Below are 20,476 nucleotides of genomic sequence, written 5' to 3' on the forward strand. Positions count from 1 at the left end.
GTCAGACAGTCAGCATGCATTTTAAACTTAGCTGTTTCTTTTTTGGGCTTGTTACAAGCACTGCTGTGTGTGCTAGATGCTTATCAATCAATCTGTGACTGTACAGTTACACCTAAAACACAGGATGTGGGTCTCTCACAACTCAGTTAAAATAGCACATTGAAGAGAGTTTGGTAGATGTAACCTAGTATGACTGATGTGTCTGATTTTGTGCAATTTCTCTCGCAGTTTCCTGTCTATTTTTCCCTCTCTAATGACACAAGCTCAAGGTGACTTTAGAACATTTCCTGACTTGGATAATGTCACACAAGAAGGAAGGCACGGACATCCATGGTACTTAGCAGGTGCTGGGTAAGTTATATTTTGCTGACTTTTGCTGACTAGCCATTCAATTATTTACATCCCTGGAGCCTTAACACATTTGAACAGGGCAAAACTAAGAAGGCACTGGCAGTCAGAAGCTTATGACCTGTATCTAATGAGGGAAGATGGAGTTTGAACAGCTGGGAAAATCACTCATTTGGCACAGAAATGTTGGAAAACAAACAGATACTTATCAGTCTCCATTGGATGCAATCAATACTCCCAAACATGCACAGACTTTAAAGACAAACGTGCACACAAACACAAAAGATGGAGACCATCCCCTCTCTCTGCCTCACAAATATTTATATTTTAATATTTTTTCAGTTTCCTGTCTATTTTTCTCTCTCTAATGGCACAAGCTCACAGTGACATTAGCATCGTTTCCTGACTTGGAAATGTCACACAAAGAAGGTTGATCTATTTTGGGTGTATTTGATATGCAAATTTACCTTTTTATTTATTTTTATTTCTGCAGATCTTATCAACTGGGAGTAGCTGGGACACATAATATCAAGTAACGGAACGGGTGGACCTGTTGAATGTGAAGAGGGAATACTACAAAGCTGGTACAAAGCTATGTAACGGAATTAATTACCCGTGAAAAAATGTTGAATCCTCTGACTAGTTGGGGAAATGTGGGTGGCTAAAGGAAATTAACATTTCTCCACTCTCCCCTACCTCCACAGCTTATTTCTAACCTACAGAGCAGCTTGACAGTGTAAATGCATTGAAATATGTCAAGGTGAGGCAAAGAGAAGTTAGAAAAGCTTGCTAACTATTTTGCTTTCCTGTGGACAAGGACAAATACAAACTACAACGACAATGGAACACATAAATGTGTCAGTTTCTAATTTATGTAGTGGACTTCTTCATCAATCATTGGCTTCAAGTTACACCTAAAACACAGGATGTGGGTCTCTCACAACTCAGTTAAAATAGCACATTGAAGAGAGTTTGGTAGATGGAACCTACTGTAACTGATGTCTGATTTTGTGCAATGTCTCTCCCAGTTTCCTGTCTATTTTTCCTCTCTAATGAAACAAGGCTCACGGTGACATTATAGCATCGTTTCCTGACTTGGAAAATGTCACACAAGAAAGGTTGATCTATTTTCGGTGTATTTGATATGCAAATTGACCTTTTTTATTTGTTTTTATTTCAGCAGATCTTATCAACTGACTAGCTAGGACACAAGATTCTAAGTAATCTAAGTATACACTACATAAGCAGCTGATCGACAGTCCAGTGTTGGTCATGTATGGTTTTTCTTTTGTTGTGGAAGATGTGTATGAATGTAACATTTATATATGTTTGGAAAATTTAAATGTTATTAGTGTAACACAAATATGATGTTGTATGTGATAAATTTAATGTACTTGATTTCGGACCCCAGGAAGACTAGCTGGTGCCATTGGTATCAGCTAATGGGGATCCTTTTTAAATAAAAATAATATCAAGTGTGGGTTGACCTGTTGAACAGTGAAGAGGGAATACTACAAAGCCGGTACAAAGCTATGTAACGGTAATTAACTACAGGCTTTACTCAGGCAGCACGGCTTACATAGTTATGTGTAGTTTATTAAAACTACACATAACACAACTCAGTTAAAATAGCACATTGAAAGAGTTTGGTAGATGGAAACTACTGTAACTGATGTGTCTGATTTTGTGCAATTTCTCTTCCAGTGATATTAGCATCGTTTCCTGACTTGGAAATGTCACACAAGAATCTACTTTGGGTGTATTTGATATGCAAATTGACCTTTTTTATTTCTTTTTATTGCAGCAGATCTTATCAACTGACTAGCTGGGACAGCTAATATCAAGTAAAGGAACCTGTTGAACATGAAGAGGGAATACTACAAAGCTGGTACAAAGCTATGTAACAGTAATTAATTACAGGCTTTTACTCAGGCAGCATGGCTTACATAGTTGTTACATAGTTGTGAGTTGTATTTTGTGTTATGGGTAGTTTTAATAAACTACCCATAACACAATTCAGTTAAAATTCAACTCACAACTCAGTTAAAATGAAAATTCAAGAGTTTGGTAGATTGAACCTTCTGTAACTGATTTCTGCAATTTCTCTCCCAGTTTCCTGTCTATTTTACCTCTCTAATGGCATGACATTAGATTATTACAGGTGTATTTGAATTGCAAATTGACCTTTTTTATTTGTTTTTATTTCAGCAGATCTTATCAACTGACTAGTTGCTAGGACACATAATATCAAGTGTGTGTGTACCTGTTGAACATGAAGAGGGAATACTACAAAGCTGTGTACAAAGCCATGTAACAGTAATTAATTACAGGCTTTTACTCAGGCAGCACGGCTTACATAGTTGTTACATAGTTGTGAGTTGTATTTTAACTGAGTTGTGTTATGTGTAGTTTTAATAAACTACACATAACACAACTCAGCTAAAAAATACTGAGTACTTGTATTTTAACTGAGTTATGTTATGTGTAGTTTTAATAAACTACACAACTCAGTTAAAATAAAACTCACAACTCATTTAAAATAGCACATTGAAGACAGTTTGGTAGATGGAACCTACTGTAACTGATGTGTCTGATTTGTGCAATTTCTCTCCCAGTTTCCTGTCTATTTGTCCTCTCTAATGGCATGACATTAGATTATTATGAGTGTATTTGAATTGCAAATTTACCTTTTTTATTTCAGCAGATCTTATCAACTGACTAGTTGCTGGGATACATAATATCAAGTGTGGGGGGACCTGTTGAACATGAAGAGGGAATACTACAAAGCTGTGTACAAAGCCATGTAACAGTAATTAACTACAGGCTTTACTCAAGCTTACATAGTTACGTGTAGTTTATTAAAGTAGGTGCACAAACACTATAATGTCCAGACTTACCAGCAAACTGGACATCTACTAATTTAAATAACGGTTGATATCGTCACTGGACAGGCTGCTAATTCATTGACGTTAGCAAAGAATGCTATCTGAAAACTACTAAAAAAAAGTGAAAACTCGGCAAAGAAACACATTTTTTACAAAGTATATATTCGTAGGAAGGCTTTCTCTGACTTTAAAGACAGACCTGAACACAACTTGTCCCCCTGCCACGTGTCAGAAAGTAGAAAGCCGGCTAACAATAGCAGCAGCCAGCCTCACTGAGTCTGACTCCAGAGCATCACTAGTAACGTTACTTCAGCGCCTGCTTGGCAGAACAAGAGACAAAGAGACACACAGTATATAACGGTTTAACTGTGTTGGGCGGGTACTTACTGATCTCAAAAGGGGCCTCATTTGTTCTGAAGGTTCGTCCATATCACCTGAAGCCGGTCTTTTGCCCACTAGCTGTTTTATTAACAGTTGATGTACGGAAGAGAGACACTAGTGAGAGAGATGACTTCTGCTGTGCTCTCCCTAACGACACACGGTTAAGGACACGCCTCTAAAAGAATGATTGACAGTGATTTATTGCCAATTCGCGTTGAGCACCCGGCGTTCTCAGCCAATCAAATGTGAGTACGTCACGATGAGGGCGGGGACTAGTTTTCAGTGTCCCCCTTAAAACCAGCAGTTCCCAAGCGGGCTTTTTTTGTGTTATGATTTGTTTTAACCTCGTTTAACCCTGCAGGAGAAGGCTTGTGATTCCAATTTAAGTTGTTTAAAACTCGAAGTTTTAAACTGCTGACCCCATATTACATATAATTCACAACTTATACTTTATATATATATATATATCTCTTTGTACAGAAGCGATGATATTGTGAAATATAAAATTTGCACTGCATAGATTAAAACCTGACCTTTAACCCAGGGCGAGGATGAGATGACACCACCTCAAAAAGTTTTTCCTCAAAAAACAAAATGAAATTCTCAGTTATTATTATTTTTAATTTACTCATCTTTTTTTTGGTCCTTTCCTTTTTACTTTCTCCTTTTTTGAAGTTTTAAACTGCTGACCCCATGTTACATATAATTCACAACTTATACATAGTTATATATATATTTATTTATATATATATATATATATATATATATATATATATATATTTATTATTTTTTATTTACTTATCTTTTTGTTTTTTTTGGTCCTTTCCTTTTTCCTTTTTTTGTTTTTGTTTGATTATTTATTATTATTTTTTTTAAACTGCTGACCCCATATTACATATAATTCACAACTTATACTTTATATATATATATATCTTTGTACAGAAGCGATGATATTGTGAAATATAAAATTTGCACTGCATAGATTAAAACCTGACCTTTAACCCAGGGCGAGGATGAGATGACACCACCTCAAAAAGTTTTTCCTCAAAAAACAAAATGAAATTCTCAGTTATTATTATTTTTAATTTACTCATCTTTTTTTTGGTCCTTTCCTTTTTACTTTCTCCTTTTTTGAAGTTTTAAACTGCTGACCCCATGTTACATATAATTCACAACTTATACATAGTTATATATATATATATATATATTTATTATTTTTTATTTACTTATCTTTTTGTTTTTTTTGGTCCTTTCCTTTTTCCTTTTTTTGTTTTTGTTTGATTATTTATTTATTTATTTTTTAAACTGCTGACCCCATATTACATATAATTCACAACTTATACTTAGTTCATATATATAAAATAAAAATATATAATATAATAATATATAAAATGTATTTATTTATTATTATTTTCAATTTATTTATCTTTTTTTTTGCTCCTTTTCTTTTTCCTTTTTTTTGTTTTTGTTTTTGTTTATTTATTATTATTTTTAATTTACTTGTGTTTTTTTATCCTTTCCTTTTTCCTTTTTCCTTTTTTTGTTTTTTGTTTTGTATGTGTTTCATTTATGTTGCTTGTGATTCCATCATTAAAATGTAAGTTATTTAAAACTTGAAGTTTTTCAATTGCTGACCCCATATTACATATAATTCACATCTCATACTTAGTTGGGTTTTTTGTTGTTGTTTTTCTTATTATTTTTAATTTACTTATCTTTTTGATTTTTTTGGTCCTTTCCTTTTTCCTTTTTCCTTTTTTTTGTTTTTATGTTTGTTTATTTATTATTATTTTTAATTTACTTATCTTTTTGTTTTTTTGGTCCTTTCCTTTTTCCTTTTTTATATTTATTATTATTTTTAATTTACTTATCTTTTTGTTTTTTTGGTCCTTTCCTTTTTCCTTTTTTTGTTTATTTATTATTATTTTTAATTTACTTATCTTTTTGTTTTTTTGGTCCTTTCCTTTTTCCTTTTTTATATTTATTATTATTTTTAATTTACTTATCTTTTTGTTTTTTTGGTCCTTTCCTTTTTCCTTTTTTTGTTTATTTATTATTATTTTTAATTTACTTATCTTTTTGTTTTTTTGGTCCTTTCCTTTTTCCTTTTTTAATTCATTTATATGTATAAATGTAATAGTTCATGAAATTAACTCTGCTTATTTAATGGTGCAGTAATATTGTTATAGGGATGGGGGGTTTGGGGGAGGGGGATATAATTTGTTTATACAATTACAGTAATTTGAATTCCTGTTTAAGTTTTGACCGATTTGTTGCTGCATTATAAAGGTTTACACTTGCATAGTAATTCCTGTTAATTTTGAAGATATTTTACCAAGTTGCTGGCATACAATTTATTATTTTAATAATAAATGACAATTAAATACATTTATATCTATGTATTTATTGGTCACATTTTGTTTTACAAAGTTAGAAAAGTGATGTTAAAGTCAAGCCTGATGTTGTTTTATACATAAAAGAATGGTCCCAGTTACTTCCACACAGTGAGGCATACAGTTTATTAATTAAACACTGGTATCGGATCGGTACTCGGTATCGGCAAATACCCAAAGCCCAGGTATCGCTATCGGTATCGGGACTTCGGTGCATCCCTAATTACAATACATTAACTGAAAGCTGAATCTTTGTCTTGAAGTGGGGGGGCAACATTCATCGTCTATCTTTTAATCTCTGGGGATTATGTTGTTCAGAAGCCGGATAATACAAAGTATTTGCACATAAATTAAATCCTTCTTATCATCCTACACCCTCTTGACATAGGCTTATCACCCATCTTCCATAAAACCACCTCTGCTTATCATGCATTATAATTTGAACTGTGTAACAATTAATTTTCGCCAGCAGATGGCAATGCTGCATCAACCATTTCTCTCATGGAAGACAGCAGTTGGTTGCCAGATATGGACATATTTGATTCACTCTTTAGAGGCAACACTTAGTTTGAATTCTCTTTTATTTCTGGTCTTTTAGGCTACATAATTGGTCAAGTGACATCGCCTGTAATAGCCTAGACACCTAACTGTCCTTTTAAAGCATTAAAAGAAATGCTTGATGGATCATAAACAAAGCTTTAGATGTAGGAATGCATTTTGAGCCTCGGTGTAAAATATGGAGGGTTAAATTGGTGTGGATACATGATGCAATACTCTTGTTCTTTGCATTTACCTTTAATGACCTATAGGAGGTAACTGTAGGACAACCTTTCCTCCAGAGCTATGGGGTTTACCACAGACTTTAAAAAATAGAAAGTTAACTTCTGCCATAATTACAGTGAACACACTTTGTGATCATGTCACACACTGTATTGCAGTGGAGTACAAACAGCAAAAAGTAGTGTGTTCTTTCAGAAGAGTTCATGTTCATGTCTTCCTTTAAATAGAGCCCATTCCTCACCCACCCGTCAACCTCCGGCATAATCACGCGGCAGCTCAGAAATAGAACTGCGAGGTGGGAGATCAAACTATCACCTCTTAATTGTACCCCGAGTCTTAAAGATGCTGAGAGCCCATTAGCGCACAAAGAGGAGTGCTGTGTACTGCTCCTGAAACATGCATCCGCATAATGAAGCCGGGAGATGAGTCAGAAGTTAGACAAGTGGAAGAAGCACCACACTGGCATCCACCTGTGCTGGGGGATTTACGTAAAGAGATGCAGACAGCAAGGTGTGGTAATGATGAGAAAGAAAGTTTTCTCTTTCAGAGAGGGGAAAAAGAGAAGACGGAAGAGTGTGCTGAACTTACTGTAGTGGAAGAATTACAACTCTTGAGAGGGAAGAATATATAGAATCGGTGCAAAGGTCACACAGGCATTTTTCATTTCAGCAAGAGGTGACAGATTGGAGACATGTTAGGCGCAAACCACCAAATGACTATCGACTGTGTCATGTTTTGTCCCAGAAGCTGTAGAAATTAAGAGTCCCTCTTTCCCAGAAGGCTTAGAGGATGATGTTTTTCCTCCAGTGGCGAGGCCTTCTGATGGTGCCAGGAGAGAAAGGAGAGAATGTGAAATTCCCAAATCTGTCGGAGCGCTCCATCAAAGTGCCAATGCATTGATTTTGACCACAGATCTTTTCCACGCGGCTGCCTCTGCATGCCCTACCCCGAAAACACTGCTCTCAAGACCAGGGTCTTGCGGGAGCCTTAGTGGCCCCTGAATCCTGTTCAACTCCTCTGGGACACTCAGAGGAGAGGGGGGGTAGTAGAGGCCAGTGACCAGCATGGTGTACCCAAATCGACTCGGAGATGGGTAGACGGTGGGAGGGCGTACAATGTGGAGATGGTAAATGGTGGTGTTGGTCAGAAGGGGAAGGTGGGAAGAGGGAAAAGAAGGGAAGGGGGGGTCCGGCCTGTTGAGGTGCATCCCACTGCCCTCGAGAGGGAACACAGGGGTTTGAAATCAATGTGCTGTTAAGTGCAGCTTAGCCGCGGGATACTCTCTCCAGCATTACCCATGCACCAGTGAGTCAGGGCCCTCGCCTGCATGCGCGGCGCACACGCCGTCTTGAGGGCGCCGACACAAGCCGCCGGTTCCTCTCACCTCCGCGCTCTCTGCCAACACTCAACGCCCCTTCTCCAAACAGTTGTGGCCCCGCTAACTTGAGACTCATCTCACACCAGGGTCTCACTCCAGCAGACCTGTGAGCATTACTGTGGTCGGCGGCCCACCTCCCCCCTATTTACTGCTGATTAACCAGGGCCAAAGCAGGCTGCAGTGAGGCTAAATAAAGCATTGTGTTGTGTACATATAGACACCTGCGGGGAGCTAAAAGGAGAGCCTTTGTCAGCATCATTAGGACTGTCAATGCTCCTGACCTCTACTTAATAACACAAAGAACATATGCTCATTATACATAAAACAGAATATTGCATGGCGTGCCAGAAGATATCTGCTGTACATTATTAGTATTATTGTGTTGGGCCGGTGCCTGAATTGGACCAAAAAAGGTGCCAGTACATTGCATGTGTTTTGTATATATTTATATTTATACATATATCTTGGTAGTATGTCTGACTTCAAATGTATTTTTGTATGAATTATGCATTTATTAGGCCTACATACAACATACAGTTTGTACATACATGTATATTGGGTTAATAAACACTTGTTATGTAGCTATTGATACAAATCAAATTGTACACAAAAATAATATTGCATATATGCTACAATAAAACCAACTGAAAATATGATATCTGATGAAATTGGATAGTGAGAGGGAATACCAAAGGCATTTCCAACGCTGTCTTCACAGCCCTTCAAGCAGCAGTGGGTAGAAATGGAGTGAATATGATTAAAAAAATTTTTTTGTTTTTTTTGAAGGCCTGAAAACAGCCATGACGTGGTGCAGAAGTCTAGTTTTTTTTAATAACAATATGCTGAAATGTTACAATATTTGCCCAATAATCCCAAAAATATACTGCCTACCCCCACTTTAAGCTAGGTGTGTGTTTACACAGGGACACAGTTATGCGGGTGTTTAAGGGTGCACACCTAGACTTGCCAGCATGTGTAAGAATAAGTATACTCGTGGACAAAAATCAGAAGTGCTGGTACTCGATACTGGTTAATACCGGTCCATTTCACGCACTGTTTTTGGGGTAAATAGTTATACAATATAATATACCACACTGGACCTGGTTCCTGGCTTTGGTGTGGGCCTTTGCAGTGTCCATCATTTCATACACTTAAAAAGACTGGATCTGACTCATGTCGACTAATGACATTAACCTCAAGATATGTAAGAAAGTCTTTGTAAAATAAAAGCGATTAACTAGATCACGGGTGAATACATCACAACACAACAGAGCGGCCACACGAGGCTCAAACCGTCCCTGAGGAACAATTCTACAGTAATTCTAACTGGCTTGATAAGCATTTAACAGAAGTGACATTTATCAACACGTCAAAAAGGGGAAATATAGTGTGAAGAGGAAACATAATCGCCACCGTCTCACTCTTGCTCGTCTGTAGGTTACTTTTTTAAAAGGGGGCGTCTAAAAAATCTTGACCCAGACGCACATATGTGCCCGTGGCTGCATTTAGTCAGTGAGAGCAGTAATAGTGTGTGACTGAAGGTGAGGAAACGGCCTCAGGCCTTCATCTGATGTCAGCCCTCCTTGGGTACAACGTCTCCGTAGCCTCCTTGGCCTTTCTTACATGAACTCTCAACACGGTCGCCAATGGGCGGCCTGAGGGAAGGTTGTTCTCACACACGAAACAAGGAGAAGTTTTACTAATATGCTATAAATTCTACAAACCACCGGTTTGTTCCTCCTATAGGCCTTGGATTACTGACACTACAGGAAAACTCAGTCGATTACTGATATTGTAGCGAGCAATGTTAACAACAGTAGTCAATTCTTCAGGTCTTATCCCAATGTGCATAGCTAGTCAACATGGTCTGAATTAGTGGTAGCATGCTGTAGAGGTGTCTATTGATTACTCTACTTCTTGCATGAATGGTTGAGAAAGACACAATCTATCGATTTATTGCTGGCTTTTTGGGAATAGTCGGGAGCTCCCATGAATCAGATGTTATTAAGCTGTGGAATACAACGTAGATAGATGTTACAGTGTATGTAAAGTCATGCCGTCGCTCTGTATGAAATTTTACGAGATTACATCTGCAGTTCCCAATATCAATGCCGACATGCGTTTGACAAGGCATTTAAACAGAATGATGCACCTGTGAAGCATGTACTGTATATGCTTGCAGCATATGCTTGGTTTTGTTGGGTATGTGTGCTGGAGTTTTGCATAGAAAGACAACCTCCAGCAGCAATCGTCTGTTTATTGGAAGTTAAACTGCAGTATTTCCAATGATTGATGTGAAATTTATATTGCAATTGCTCCTGGAAATTCTTAGGTCAATAGAGTATATTGAAATGAGATAGCATCAAAGCACTTCCGGCAAAGAGTATAGAAGCAAAGAGACGAAATTCCAGTGTTATTTTGACAACAGACACTCCTGCCATTTTGGACTGAAAACACTTATTATATTTATAATATTTTATTGTTCAACACAGGCCATTTCGGTAGAATATGACAATAGAATAGAAATAATTTTGTTTTACTTTTGTACGGCACTTTTTAGGCGAAAGTTTTACTGCTATCTGGTAGTCGCTTTCAGTCCAAAATGGTGGAAGCGTAGCTTGGCGCTGATGTTGCAATGGAACAAACAACTGACTTTCACTTCTTGGCAACATATAAAAAACATTTAAAAATCATAAAAGTGTTGTTCATTAATTTTGTGGAGATTATTTTACGGAAAAAAACGTGTAAGTATCATAAAGGTTTGTTTGCCACAGAGTTTATTTTCTGCAATAATCCAAAACTGTATGGAGAAATCCCATTGGCTTTTTTTCGAGGGAACCCAGGACGATGCTAACTTCCTGGTTGGCCTACAAAAATACGTCATCCCTGCACCACTCTATAGAAAACACCAAAATTGGTTGTTAACATCAGAGCCCCCAAAAAGTTATTTGGGGTATTCTGACTGATACATTTATGCCATTTCCACTAAATCAGTTATGGATTATAAATTAAGGGCGTTTAAAATTTCCATTATTTTTCCCTCCGATTGTCGGTGTATCAATTACTGTCACATCTCTGCAGCTCTCTTTTCTACTTCCTGTAGTTGTCCAGTCATAATCTTCATAGCTATCTTCCACCTCACGACCACCACGATGAGCAGAGGTCAAGACAACATGAAAAAGGAAAAGAAAAACATCATCAGATGCCCCGAAATACAATTTGCTGACACGCACAAGTGCAAACATTTCTATTCTCCAGGCTCGAACCCCCACCCTCCTCCTCCCCAAGAGTCTTTTTCTTACAGCTTTCCTTGAGAGGCCAGGGCAATCAAGCACTCTACCTTGTTAGGAGGTGTTAATTGGAGTTAGTCAGACTCCTCACTTTGTCAAGGAGTCTGACAACAGAATTAATTAGAATTCGTGTATGTAAATCAATTCAAATTGGGGTCCTTATGGGGGAGGATTTGAAGTATTTTCACTGAAGGAAAAACAGGTGTTGAGAACATGAGCCAAGTAGTCTCTGTGTGAATATTATGACTTCTCTTTTCGTGGATTTTGTCTCCACTAATCCACTTTTGGAGAGGCGTATAAATAGAGGTGTTGAGCCGTGCGTTGCCCTTAGTTGGGTGCTTGATGGACCATTTTTCATTTAGCCTGTTTTTTAAAATATTTTCTAAGTACACATGCAGTTGCATTACTTGGGTAAATGATAAAACGCGTGAAAAACACCATGGCAACAACAGAAGGAATAGTAGGACTATGTGCTTTTGTGTGCTTTCCACCTAATTGGGTCTGTGTTGTGAATCATTTCATGTAAGACATGTTAATCTCATATGAATATGTGAGCTGTGGTGTTACCTTGTTGCACTTATTTGTAGCTTTAAAAAGGATTGCTCAGCTCTTTTGTGCATAAACACCACAGGCTCTGAGAATTTCTGCTTTCTATTTCCAGGAGCAAGAAAACACAAAGAAATGATCTTAGTGCTTATAAACTGTGGCCTTAAAACACCATATGTCATCCAATCCCCTTATCATTTTCTGTTGTTTACTATGCATATGACTATTTGTATTTATGATACCTGATTATAAGTCTGCATATGAAAAAGGTCTGCTAAAAATGACCCTAAATATGCTTTATTAGTGGAGAAAGACGCTAGATTCAAAGCAACAGGAGCCCATCGAATTATAATTTGCAAAGTAATGTTGCTGGAAATTAATTCTCACTCATTTGCAGTTGCTGACATGAGAAATGTTGATAGATAATACGTAAAAAAATCCTCATTTTGAATACAAAATAAGATGAAATTGGCTATATTTTATTGCCACACCACTCCGTTTTGAAAGCATTGTATTATTCAGATGCAGGGATTTTATATTTGTTGCAATGTCAACTTGTTGGCAGCAATCACTCAGGGGCCTCTATTTTAGAGGCCCAAATTCATGGCCTCTATAACAAGCCATAAAATACAGTAGAGTTACCCTTCTCACTCATTCACAGCATAACACATTTCTTTATTATAGATTTAAATAAAAATGAATAGGATCCAATTATTTAAGTTTAGTTTCAGCAGCTATTGCACATTTTAAAATGCATGTGGATTTTTTTTTACAGCTGATTAAGAGCTGCCAATAGCCTGTCTTAATGTCCCGTAGCCACAGTTTATGAATAAAACATACCGAGAAAGACATTTGGACAGTGCTTTGTGAAAAGCCGTTTTATTATCCATTTAATAACACCTCCATGAAGACAATTTGTACAAGATACATCACATTCTAAAGTGCACGAATACTGTACAACGGAAATGACTTAAATACGCAGGGGAGGAGGGAAAAAAATAAAAATTCACATTTGTAAAAAATAAAAGTTGTAAAAATAAAATGAATAAAAAGGGGGACATGCTTTAATTTTTTTCCTCAAAAACAACAATCACTATGCATGTTTCTGCTCAGGTATGTGAGAGGGGCTGGCCTGGGAAAATAACCTTGTGCAGCTTGCTTGGGGGGGAGAACACTAAGCTTTGGCACCTTTAGAGAAAAGAGAAAAAAGACATTAACAGGGATTGGATGGAGAGCACTCAGTAATAAAACAAAAGAATTAGATTTAGTTTCAATAAATACAGTCTTAGGGGCTTGTGTAGAATGCATAATAACCCATGCCTTTTGGGTTGTCCTTGTTGTACTCTTCCGTAGTCAAGTCCTCACACTTGATGGTCGGGGAGTTCTCAGTGCTCGAGCCCCCGGGGGACATCCTGCGCCTCTTGCACACCACGGAGTACACGCCAGAATCGGTAGAGTCTACCGATTTCAGCGAGTGGGATGTCTCGATCCAGGTCGAGGCCGGCGGCGCGCTCTCCTCGGGAAGCTTGTCTTTAGTGGCCCCCAGCTGGTCCTCCGGGAAGGCTGGGGGGCTCGGACGAGGGGACCACGGCAGGCCCGTGGTCATCTTGCGCTGGTAAGAGCTTCTGGTGCCCCAGCCCGCCGCCATGGAGGCGAAGGCCGAGTCGGGGTAGTAGCTGAGTGCGTGGGACGTCTGCAGGGACAGGGGCTTGATGCCGTAGGACAGCAGGCTACTGGTGGAATAGTCATTCTCGTAGGACAGGTCCAGCTTGTTGGAGCCCGGCTGCTGGACCGGTGGGACGAACCAGCGCTGGGCGGAGGCGGCGGCGGCGACGTCCTCGCTCTGCGAGGAGAGGAGGCTGTTGGTTTGGGGGACGGCCCGTTCACTGGTGTAGAAGCGGTTCTGAGGCAGGTTGTTGACGAACTGGTCCTGAAAGAAAGGCTGCATGGCGTAGCGGGCCCCGGGGACAATCTGGGTGGAGCGAGGGGAGTCTGTAGGGGACGGAGTCAACCTGTCACTCTCTGGTGCCGTGTACATCCTGTTGAGCAAAAGAGAGAACACAAAATACATTAGATGCGATAGAAGATTCAGGGTCTTGGGCATCATACAGTGTACCACAGGAAAAAACAGATCAACCGCACTGCTTGAAGTGTAAGACACGTACGAGTCATAGTTGTCCCGGAAGCCTTTCGCAAATGGGTTGTGATCTATCTTCAGCTGTGTGATCTGAAACAAAAAAAACAAGAAATCTTGCGTAAACAATGTGCATCTTAAGGCAAGCAAGTGCGTGACTAAAAAGCAATACAAAAGAATGATATTTTATCATGCAATTCAAGATAAGATCATTCAAATTAGTTGTATCTAAATAGCTAGATACATTCTAAATGTAATCTAAAATAAATAAATGCTTACATCTGTGTTCTGGTAAGCAGTGACGGCTATAAACTGGTTCTCTGGGAAGGTGAAGGTTTGAGTTCTGGCCTCGTTGCTCATGTCCTCCACGCCGTCCTCCGTCACCTCCACAATGTGCAGTCGCGGTTGGTATTTATGAAGCGACTGCAAGACTATCATCTGCAGAGGAGAGACGTGTGATGAGTTCAACGCTGTACACTTCAAACAACAGGCTGCGTGAACTGATTTGTATTCTTTATCAGAAATAAAATACTTGTTAACCATCGCTAAAGATGGCATTCACACTTGAAAGTTGTAATATTCAAATAATTATTTTCAGTAAATAAAAATCAGAAACAATATTGGCAAATGGTGAATTGGAGCGTGTTAGAAATCAATATCTCACCTGTGTGTTGTTGTTGTTGGCCCCTTTATTGTTGGTCAGCTTCAACTTGCCAAAAGAGATTTCTTGCCTCATCCAGTGAGCACCAGTGTTTGGAGATTCAGGATGAACATACATTTTGTTACCTAAAAATTGAAATAACGGAGTTAGTAATGTGACAAACAGAAAGGCAGAGATCCTGTACAAATTATGTTATATAATAAATCATATCCTGCTTTTTGACATTATGTATCAATGACTGATAAAACAGCTGATCTTATTTTAATAACCTTAAAGCTTTGGGGGAAAATCAAGGTCAAATTTAATTAAAATACATAAAACAAATTATTTTTTATATTATTTTAATGGAAAAAAAAATTAATAGTCAAGAACGGCTAATGGAATTAATTAAAATAAAATTCTACAATTCTGTTAAAAGAAGCTGAAAACTGCTTCTTTTTCTTCAAATTATTTTCTCTTATCTATGAATCCTCAAATGAAGAATTTACTACCAGTCATTTAAAAAGGCATATTTAACCAGCAATTTCAGACTGCGGTTGCCCGACATAACTTGACATTTCAAATTAAAAATTGTACTGAAAAGTCTAAATTATTGCATTAAAACACTCAAAATAACAACCTGTAAAAACATTTTGCTAAAATGTGAAGAAAAAAAAAAACTGCATCGATTTCTAAAATAATTTTAATCTTTAACACCCAGATTTGTTTCTCATATCACCACACTGTCACGACTAAATGCAACAATGCTCCATTATTTATCTCTAACCAGGTTTTATTAATTTATTATTCGATTTATTTTTCAAGCATTTATAAAAACCAAAACAAAATACTAATTTGCCAGAGTTAAATGAGTTGTGTGTTAATTCTCTAACTCACCTTGCATATTATTGTCTGCTTTTCCACAAGTGACCCACTTTCCTCCCTGAAAGCGCCAGTGATTCGGGTCAGCCAAAATAACTTCTACAAAGACATTGTAATGGGCCGTGAGGTTGAGTCCAGTGATGTTGAAGCTGAGGAATGGGAACATCCGTCTGGGGGGGGGGAGAAAAGAAGGAAAAACAGGAATAATTAACAGCTGTGCTCATAAAGCAGGAAAAAAAAACTAAACTTTGGATTCTTTACTAAAAATTAAATTTGAAACAAATGTAATTTCCATCATTGTCATGTTTATCCTGCTGTAATTGCAAGCATTGTTGTGCATTTACAATTTTTTTTTTCAATATTATATTTATTGTTTTTTTGTTCATATTGAAACAACAGAACAAACATTCACAAACGTCCCCAATAATAACATTCTCAGTACAAAGAAACTTAATAAACCTAATATTAATATAAAATAAGCCAGTATAAATATAGGAAAAACATATTATATACAAAAAATATATATAAATAAAAAGAATATACACAAGTAAAATAAATACAATTTAAAACAATAAAATCTATTTATATGTACTTTTAATGTACTGTATACATATATGCAAACATACACATATGCAGTATATACACATACATATACAAAAACACATATTCATATAATCAATCAAAAAAAAATCTGTGTACAATTCAGTCATCATCCTATTTCTATCTCCCTATAGTCACAACCGTCCTGCTACCGCATTTACAATTTACTAGAAACGAAGACTTGCAATTTGAAATAAAAAAAAAGGAAGATTTGGATCGGTGCGTAAAATGTTGTTCGTGCGTAAAAAGTGGTATTAAAAAATTAGCAATGTCTTGAGATGATATTAATGAAATAAAAGTGTAAAACAGGCCGAATGGAAATATAAAAACGAATTTCACACTCTGCACACCACTGTGGTGCACTGTAAACAATTGCTGTTAATTTACAGCAGGATTTCAACAGTATTAACCTGTTATTGCTAAAAACAGTGCTTTACTGTTAATACAAAAGAAAACCTGTTAAATTATAGACCGTTTTTTAACTGAACTATAATGCATTCTTAAAAAACAGCACTTTACTGCTGATCAACTGTCTAAAGTATCATCAGTAACAGTTTCATGCAGTATTTCTTTTTAATTCTGGGACCTGATCTGCACATGTGAGGCTTGTACATTGTACATGATTGTAAAATCAGTGAATTAGCTTTATTGTTCTTCACTCACATGTTGTTATGGTTTGCATTCTGTGCTCAGCTATAGGCAGACAATTTTTGGGAAAAGTGTCAACAAGTCTATTATAGCCTTTTTCCTAACAAGTGCCTTTAATTGTATTTAGTGTGACTATTCCTATGTCTGTAACCTGCTAAGTCTATTCATCTAGGCACAAAATAATGTTTATTAAAATGTATGTAAAATATACAACCTAAATAGTGCATTAAAACAAATCAGTAAGATAATGTAAAAGAAAGGTGGAAAAACAGCTATAAAATGTATCTTTAAACAGTAAAATAACTGTAAAATACTGTGAAATTAATAACAAAAACCAGTTCAAACTGTATTTTTCATTAACAGTACAAAGCTGTAAATTTCAGCGACAGTATAATAATGTTAATTTCACAGTAACATAAAGGCAACCCTGCTGCCAGTTCTTTACTGTTAACTGGGAAATTCTTAACAGTGTAAATAGTGCATGTTTAAAGGCAGAATAGTTGCATGTTTAAAGGCAGAATAGTGCATGTTTAAAGGCAGAATAGTTGCATGTTTAAAGGCAGAATAGTGCATGTTTAAAGGCAGAATAGTGCATGTTTAAAGGCAGAATAGTGCATGTTTAAAGGCAGATAGTTGCATGTTTAAAGGTATGAGATGATACTAATGAAATAAATGTGTAAAACAGGCCGAGTGGAAATATAAAAACGAATTTCACACTCTGCAACACTCCTGTAATGTGTTTAAATGGGGCCTTTAGAGAGCCCCTCGTGCAGCGCGTGATGCTCACCTGCCCTGTTTGGTGATGATCATCTCGGTCTGGTGCCGGTGGAACTTCAGCCACAGAGGCCGGTTGCACAGATACACCTGAGCCCTGGCTCCGGCTGCAGACCCGGGCAGAGACATGGACCCGATACCCGACCCAGCCCCTGGATAGGACGGGTACAAACAGCCCGGACCCTGGCTGCTGAACTGGTACCCTCCGCTGCTAAACTGGCTCCGGCCGGTGCACACGGAGGAGGCGGAGGAGAAGCCCGTCGGAGGCGGCGGCAGCACGGATCCGTAGTGGAGCGACGCCGGGTACCTGGAGGAGCTGCTGGAGCCGGTGTACACCGAGGAGCCGGTCTGTCCTGCGTAAGGAAAGAGGGAACAAGGGCTCGCCATGTCGGAACTGGCCTGAGAGGAGATGAAGTATCTGTCAGAGCCGAGTTCATCTATTATGTTGTAACGCCGTTCCTCACCGAGGAGCACCGGAGAGCCTTTCCTCACATCTTGCACCCCACTTTTAGTGAAAGAAGTGTCCACTGCCTCTCCATCAACACCTCCACCTCCCAGCATCCCGGTACCCACCAGGTACTTCTTAGGAGCGCTGCTGCTGCTGCTGGACTCGGATTCAGTCCGATCCACTTCTTGTTGGTACTCAAGCTGCTGTGATGAAGACCTCGGGCTGTTGTTGGCACTGTCCGACGAGGAGAGGTTGTAAAAGGTTTTGGGTAAAGAAGTGATGCTGCTGCTGCTGCTGGGAAGGATGTTCTCTAACTGCATTGTTTTTTAGATATAAAAGAGTTGCAAAAGAGTTTTTCCAGAGAGTGAAATCTCAGCCCAAAAAGGAGAAAACAACAACAACCACAGTGCTGCAGGTTGTTTCTGTCTCCTCCTTGATGAAATGATGGTTAAAGGAGGCTAAAACAGCTCCTGCACCTATGATTTTCAGATCAGATTATGGGCTGGAAATGGGATGTTCAGCAGCTCTTATAAGATGTAGTTTCTGATTGTAAGAGAGAAAGGAGGAGGAGCTTTTTGAGAAAGCATGCCAGCCCTCTCTCCATTATTAACCAATGGTCGCACTTACTCTAATTCAATTAGAAATAAGACCAAAGAGAAAAAATTGTCACGAGTGTCTTTAAGTTTATTTTTACGCTCATATCCAAGACCGAAGTGGCAAATCTCTCCATGCACCACACATCTAATATTTGATATATTTTAACAATAAATTGTGCAAATCATTTTAAGATAAGATAAGATGAAGAAGAAAAGAAAAAAGATAAGATGAACCTTTAAAAGAAAAAAAAGGTAGAAAAGGCACAAGGTAAATACAGTACAAAATAAGTAGCACATTCAACTCAACACAATAAATAAATAAAGTATTAAAATATAAAACGCCCTCAGTGTAGTCAATAAATAAACTAAACTACCCTCTGCATAGGAACGATACCCCCAGAATACAAGTATATATATGCTATATATAAGATAAGCTAAGATAAGATAAGATGAACCTTTATTAATCCCCTGGAGGGAAATGCAGGTGTCAAAGCAGCAACATCAGCAAACAAAGTGAAACACAGGAGAGGTAAAGGTATACACAAATTATAAAAAAACAAAACAATAAATAGAGATATAAAAGATACAGAGTGAATGGGTGAACATAGTGTGTGCAGTCCATCAATAAATAAATGTAATATGTGCATTTGTGCAGTCTATAAAGTGGTATATAGGATGTATAGTGTAAAGTAAGTGTAAAGTGTCCAAGATGGTTGCAGATAGTGCAAGTTTAAAGGCAGATATTGCATGTATACATAATTAATTTATAAGTGCATTACATACATTTTGCAATCAAATATGAGTGAAAGACAATTTCTAAGTGGCTTAAACGATAAAAACAGTATTTCTCCACCTTTTACTCCAAAGACTAAAAAAAATCAGTCGCACTTCAGGAGTCCTGCATTTCCCCATAACGCGCGTTTTGACGCACAATCACTTGTAAACTTTCAGCTTCCAGTCATCCTGTCAAACACACATTCAGATGTGGCTCATCCGATTACCTCCACTCACTCACCCAAGAAGACTTATCCTCGATGAATAACAAACACAGAGATCTTTTCCCCTCCTGCAAACACTTCAGACACGTTAAGAGAAAACATCACATGTGCACCTTATTTCCTATAATTGGCCTCCGACGCCTCTTCCACTTCCAGGTTCTTCTTCTTCTTCTCTCGGTCTTCCAGGTTTCTGTCTTGGCTCTGATAAAAACTATCGAGCGTCAAAACTGAGTGAAAATTAACAACTGAAATTAAAAAGACACGTTTTTTTATTATTTTATTTCACTTCATTTGTCTCTGCTTAAGAATTTTTTATTTTTTTTATTCCAGACATGCTTCCTTCTCCTTTTCTCAGGTGATAAATATTGTTTTTTTGTTGGGGCTTTATCTTCCTTCAGACACTGAAAAAAATCAAATTACCTTGAAATAGATATGTATGTTTTTTTTATTATTATTTTCGGAGTTATTATTATTAAATTGTAACAAAATATGTAACAAAATGAATGACCATATAAGAGATCACATAAAAAAGAAATTAAATATTCGGGAAAATTAACCTTTTAATTTAATTTAGCCTACCTAATAATAATAATAAAAAAATTAAACTGTTACAATTAGTTTCAGTAGATTTGGAATATTTTAATGCAATTTCATATTAATGTGCTTCTTATTCTGAAAGCAGACGAAAAAGGTGATTTTCAGTCTTTGTTTTTTTTTTGCATTTGAAGTAACGGAGGGGTTAAACAAAAGAGGTG

General features: G+C 37.5%; 2 protein-coding genes across 18 annotated transcripts in view; both read right to left on the reverse strand.

Annotated features, from left to right (window-relative positions):
• The window catches only part of LOC141754859 (sodium bicarbonate cotransporter 3-like), a 49,597-nt gene extending 45,794 nt beyond the window's left edge, over positions 1-3,803 (reverse strand). For 6 of the 12 annotated variants that reach the window (XM_074614261.1, XM_074614253.1, XM_074614262.1 and 3 more), the window contains exon 1: positions 3,621-3,803. In XM_074614261.1, coding sequence (XP_074470362.1) covers positions 3,621-3,662 — 42 coding nt within the window. In that variant the 5' untranslated portion in view covers positions 3,663-3,803. The remainder of the gene's footprint in view (positions 1-3,620) is intronic. The other 6 variants (XM_074614258.1, XM_074614254.1, XM_074614264.1 and 3 more) reach the window with 3 other exon arrangements.
• Positions 3,804-12,848: 9,045 nt separating this feature from the next.
• Positions 12,849-19,903, reverse strand: eomesa (eomesodermin homolog a). Of its 6 annotated transcripts, none has more exons than XM_074614269.1 (8): positions 19,735-19,869; positions 17,693-18,957; positions 15,673-15,827; positions 14,800-14,921; positions 14,415-14,573; positions 14,167-14,228; positions 13,322-14,040; positions 12,849-13,189 (listed from the first exon to the last, which is right to left on the reverse strand). In XM_074614269.1, the coding sequence occupies exons 2-8, from the start codon at positions 18,445-18,447 to the stop codon at positions 13,176-13,178; spliced, it is 1,986 nt and encodes a 661-aa protein (XP_074470370.1). In that variant the 5' UTR covers positions 18,448-18,957; positions 19,735-19,869; the 3' UTR covers positions 12,849-13,175. The 6 variants fall into 6 exon arrangements, with proteins under 6 accessions (XP_074470370.1, XP_074470373.1, XP_074470372.1 ...); XM_074614272.1 differs by having other exon boundaries at positions 12,849-14,040; positions 17,693-18,361; positions 18,755-18,957; positions 19,735-19,868; XM_074614271.1 differs by having other exon boundaries at positions 12,849-14,040; positions 17,693-18,032; positions 18,144-18,957; positions 19,735-19,867.
• Between the last annotated feature and the right edge of the window lie 573 nt (positions 19,904-20,476).

Source organism: Sebastes fasciatus, chromosome 17 (genome assembly GCF_043250625.1).
Source record: "Sebastes fasciatus isolate fSebFas1 chromosome 17, fSebFas1.pri, whole genome shotgun sequence".
In the NCBI taxonomy this organism is placed as follows: domain Eukaryota; kingdom Metazoa; phylum Chordata; class Actinopteri; order Perciformes; family Sebastidae; genus Sebastes; species Sebastes fasciatus.